Source organism: Melozone crissalis, unplaced genomic scaffold, assembly GCF_028551555.1.
Source record: "Melozone crissalis strain CALT ecotype California unplaced genomic scaffold, PUWL_Pcris_2 ptg000013l_1, whole genome shotgun sequence".
Classification (NCBI taxonomy): domain Eukaryota; kingdom Metazoa; phylum Chordata; class Aves; order Passeriformes; family Passerellidae; genus Melozone; species Melozone crissalis.
This window is the reverse complement of record NW_026535791.1, coordinates 34,377,501-34,381,936: the sequence shown is the minus strand read 5'-3', so window position 1 is coordinate 34,381,936 and position 4,436 is coordinate 34,377,501. Positions and strand designations below refer to the sequence as shown.

At 68.1% G+C, this 4,436-nt stretch overlaps 1 protein-coding gene across 1 annotated transcript; it reads left to right on the top strand.

Annotated features, from left to right (window-relative positions):
- Positions 1 to 2,426: 2,426 nt before the first annotated feature.
- On the top strand, positions 2,427 to 3,796 carry SOX21 (SRY-box transcription factor 21). Its single transcript, XM_054271734.1, has one exon. The coding sequence runs from the start codon at positions 2,597 to 2,599 to the stop codon at positions 3,440 to 3,442; it is 846 nt and encodes a 281-aa protein (XP_054127709.1). The 5' UTR covers positions 2,427 to 2,596; the 3' UTR covers positions 3,443 to 3,796.
- Positions 3,797 to 4,436: the final 640 nt, after the last annotated feature.

Below are 4,436 nucleotides of genomic sequence, written 5' to 3'. Positions count from 1 at the left end.
CACGCTCTGCCATTCCCCTGAGCTGACTCAATCCGGGCGCGATCCCGCCGGCACCGTGCGAAGGCAAGTCGATCAAGCCGGCATCCGATCTGTGCGGAGAGAGACAGGGGATGAGTCCTTAAATGTCAAACACAATAACGCTACATGTGATCGAGAGATGTAGGAAAGAGTTTCCCTACACAAACGGCGGCGGGGGGAGGGAATATCCGCAGTTGGAAATATTGTCTGTTGGAAATATTGTCTGTTCATCCCAAAAGGGGAATGCGCTGGCCCATGGGGTGATAACCTGATCTCCAGGGCAGAGTTACCTGCGCCGGGATCAGCCCCCCTTTTCACTTTCGAAAAACCCCATTTCCCCGCCAACCCTGTACACCAGCCAGCGCCGGTAGATATCTTAAGGTCTCCGTTTTGACCACCGACAGGTACTATTTTTTCCACGAGTAACTGGATTGTAGGAGGTCAAGCGTTGGCAAGGTGGCTTCGGAGGTCGAGAGAATTACGTTTAAGTAGTAGTATATGGGTCATAAAACACGAAACGGGAGAAGATGCTATTAACAGAGGAGCTGCTCGGTATTTTACAGGGCACTCAGGCCGTGACAGGCTGCCGCGGGATCCAGGCGGTCTCACCGTCGGGGAAAGCGCCGGGAACCACGCTCCGGTGGAAGGCCGGCGCTCGGATTCTCCCCAAACATCCCGCCCGCGGAGCAGCTGCGGGTGGCGGTGGCGGGCACAGGTGCGGTGCGGCGGCAAGCAAGGTGCGAAGCCCAGCGGCTGGAGCGGGGCACCGAGCCCGGCGGGAAGACGGAGCGGGCTCCGCGGAGAGGAACGCGGACGCGACGGCAGCGGGCGGCGTGACAAAGGAACCCCTGAGGCGAGCGGGCACCACTCCCCCCGCGGGCTGTCCCGGCCGTGCGCCGGGCCGTGAGGAGTGTCCGGTTCGGCGGGGCTCCCGGAGGGGCTGTGACCCCACGCGTGCATCGCACTCGGGAACCCGGTTCCGGCTTTTCCTTAAAAGGGCGGCGGAGCCGTCCCGGCAAAACCTAACCCGACGGCAGCACGGGAAAGAGTTAATAGTTTATTGGAGTCGGCGCTTCCACATACCACAGGGGTAAGTCAAAACCGACCCGCCGGAGCACAAACAAGGCGAGCAAGTTCACCCTGACTGACAGGAGGTGAAGAGCACGGTCGGACAGCTCGGGCTGGGGGCACCGTGAAGCGGCGTCCCGAGCGGCCAGGAAAAGACGCGTGGATGTTTTTGCGGTGCCCGGTGCCCGCACCCGGGGATACTTTCCTTGGCTGCAGCCTCTCCCCGCCGGCAACCCCGGCCCGGGCCGGGAAAGCCCCGAGCACCCCGAACACTCCGCATGCGCCGCCCGGCCCGGCCCCGCCCCGCCGGGCCCGCCAAGGGGGCGTGGTGAGCCGCGACCCCGCCCCTCCCGACGGGGGCCCCGCCCCCGCCCCGCCGGCGGCGCGCAGGCCGCGTGCGGGCATATAGGGCGGCGCGCGGCGCGGGGGCACGCGGGGCGCGCGCGTTGCCTGAGGCGGCGCCGACGGGGCGAGAGGAGGGGGCGGCCGCGCCGGCTGCGAGCCCCCGCCGCCGCCGTGCAGCCCGGCCGCCGGCCCGCCGGGCGCGGACCGCCGAGGATTTTAATTAGGTGTGTCCCCCGCCTCCGCCGCCTCCTCCTCCTCCCTCCGCCCCTCGCCGCTCCCGCCCGCCCCGCCGCCCCTCCGAGTCGGCGGCCAAGAAAACCCAGAGAGACCTGGCGGCTGCCGGAGAAGGGGGAGTCGCGCGGCAGGCGGAGCGCCCCGTATCCCGCCGAAACTTGGCGAAGTTTGTCCGGCGGCGCGAACCAGGAGGCCCGCGGCGCCCGGCGGCCGCTTCCGAACGGCGCCCGGCGAGTATGAGCGAGGAGCGGGCTGCCAGCCGCGCCCCCCCGGGCGGAGCGGGACGGCTGTGAGCGGGGCGGCCCGCGCCCCCTGGGGCCCGAGCCGCCGCGGACCCCGTCCCGCCCGGCCCCGCAGCGCGCCGCGGCGGGCTGCCCTCCGAGCTCCGCGGGCGGCGATGGCACCGGGCGGGCTCTGACCGCCGCCCCGTCCAGGGCTTGCCGCCGCACCGGAGACTGCCGAGCGGCATCGCGTCCGCAGCGAAGCGAGGACACTCACGCCCCACTCGCCTGCTGCCGGATCCTGCCGTCGCCGTCGAGACTCCTCTGCGGTCCCGTCTGGACTCCGGCCGCTGTCGCCTGCGGGGTGTTCTGAGGAGGAGCCGTGGACCGGAGACCGGCGGTGCGGAGAGAAGCTCCGAGGCCCAGGCGGGGAACGGAGGCCGTCCCGCCCGAGCCGCCCGCCGCAGCGCCCTGACGGGGAGGCGCCGCCGCCGCTCGGCAGCGCCCCGCGCCCGGAGCGGGGCCACCGGGTGCCGCCGCCCCGCACCCGCGGGAGTCCGTGCCGCCGCCACTGGGCACCCGCCGAGATTGCTTTTGGAGGAGCGGACCGCGGTGGGGGCGAGGAGGAGGAGGAGGCGGGAGACAGCTCCGGCGGAGGCGGCCGCCAGTGCGGGGCGGGCGGCGGCTCGCCGGGGCGGCGGGGGGACACCATGTCCAAGCCGGTGGATCACGTCAAGAGGCCGATGAACGCCTTCATGGTGTGGTCGCGGGCGCAGCGACGAAAGATGGCCCAGGAGAACCCCAAGATGCACAACTCGGAGATCAGCAAGCGCCTGGGCGCCGAGTGGAAGCTGCTGACTGAGTCGGAGAAGCGGCCCTTCATCGACGAGGCCAAGCGGCTGCGGGCCATGCACATGAAGGAGCACCCCGACTACAAGTACCGGCCGCGGCGGAAGCCCAAGACGCTGCTCAAGAAGGACAAGTTCGCCTTCCCCGTGCCCTACGGGCTGGGCGGCGTGGCGGACCACGAGCACCCGCACGGGTTGAAGGCGGGCGGGCTGCATGCCGGCGCGGCGGGCGGGCTGGTGCCCGAGTCGCTCCTGGCCAACCCCGAGAAGGCGGCGGCCGCCGCCGCCGCTGCCGCCGCTCGCGTCTTCTTCCCCCAGTCGGCCGCCGCCGCTGCCGCCGCCGCCGCCGCGGCCGCCGCCAGCAGCCCCTACTCCCTGCTGGACTTGGGCTCCAAAATGGCCGAGATCTCATCCTCCTCCTCTTCCTCGGGCTCCGGGTTGCCCTACGCCTCCTCGCTGGGCTACCCCGGCGCCGGCGGGGCGGGCGCCTTCCACGGGGCCGCCGCTGCTGCCGCCGCCGCCGCCGCCGCCGCCGGGGGGCACACGCACTCGCACCCGTCGCCCGGTAACCCTGGCTACATGATCCCCTGCAACTGCAGCGCCTGGCCCGGCCCGGGGCTGCAGCCGCCGCTGGCCTACATCCTTCTGCCGGGCATGGGCAAGCCCCAGCTGGACCCTTATCCCGCAGCCTACGCCGCGGCCCTATGACCCGCGGCCGGAGGATGCCCGCGCAGAGCTCCGGTGCCCGCCTGGATGGCTGCCGGCGCATACGTGCGGACGGGGAGCGGGGCGAGTCACCGCCGGGACCGCGGAGGGTGACCGGGGCCGGCGATGGGGAGCGCCGGGGCGGTGGCCGACCTGTTGCGCGTCCCCTGCTCGCTGCCCCGGGTTGAGCTTGTGTGTGTTGCATGCGGTCTGTGCAGATAGCCCGGCTGAAACAGAAGAGAAAAAAAGAGGAAAGAAAAGAAAAAGAAGAAAAAAAGAAAATAACCTATCCGTCCTGCCCCCCCGAGTGTGTGTTCGGGACAGACACGGGGTGTAGCGCCCGTCCGCCGCTCCGGCTTTCCCTCCCTGGCTCCTCCGCCCCGCGCGGTGCTCGCTCCGAACAGTCCCGCTGTAGCATCCCGCCACCGAGAGCAGAGACAGGCGTGGCTGGGGGGAGTGAGGCCCCGGCTCGGCACGGCAGTGCCAGGTGCGGCCCCGGGAAGGGACAGGGTGGCTCTGTCCTTGGTTCGTGGCCCCTCGTGGGATCCACGCCAAGAAGGATGTCGGCGGTGTGGGATGCTGCCCGTCCCGCGTGGGTTTCTGCCCTCCGCTGCTACGGGATGCTGAGAAGCGCGGGTCGCGATTTCCATAGGATAAGACGCGTGACTCGGACGCCGTGTGTCTCCCCCCTCCCCTCCACTAATTAAGTCTCACCCTCAGACTGTAAATTTGTATATCTCTGTGGAAATGTTAGGTCTCGGATGGAAAACTCTGTTAGTTACTTCGCCCACGGTCGATTCAGTTTTAACCTGAAAAAAAAGGAAAAAAAAAAAAAAAGGAATGCCTTTCAAAGGGAATAAAAATATTGCGAGACTGCTCAAGGATCGCAATATTATCTAAGGTTAAATCAGACTTTTTTGTCTGAGTGATAATTATCTATTTATTATTTAGCTGAACTGAAACAGAGCTTTGCTTTGACAGAAGAGTATTCTCATTT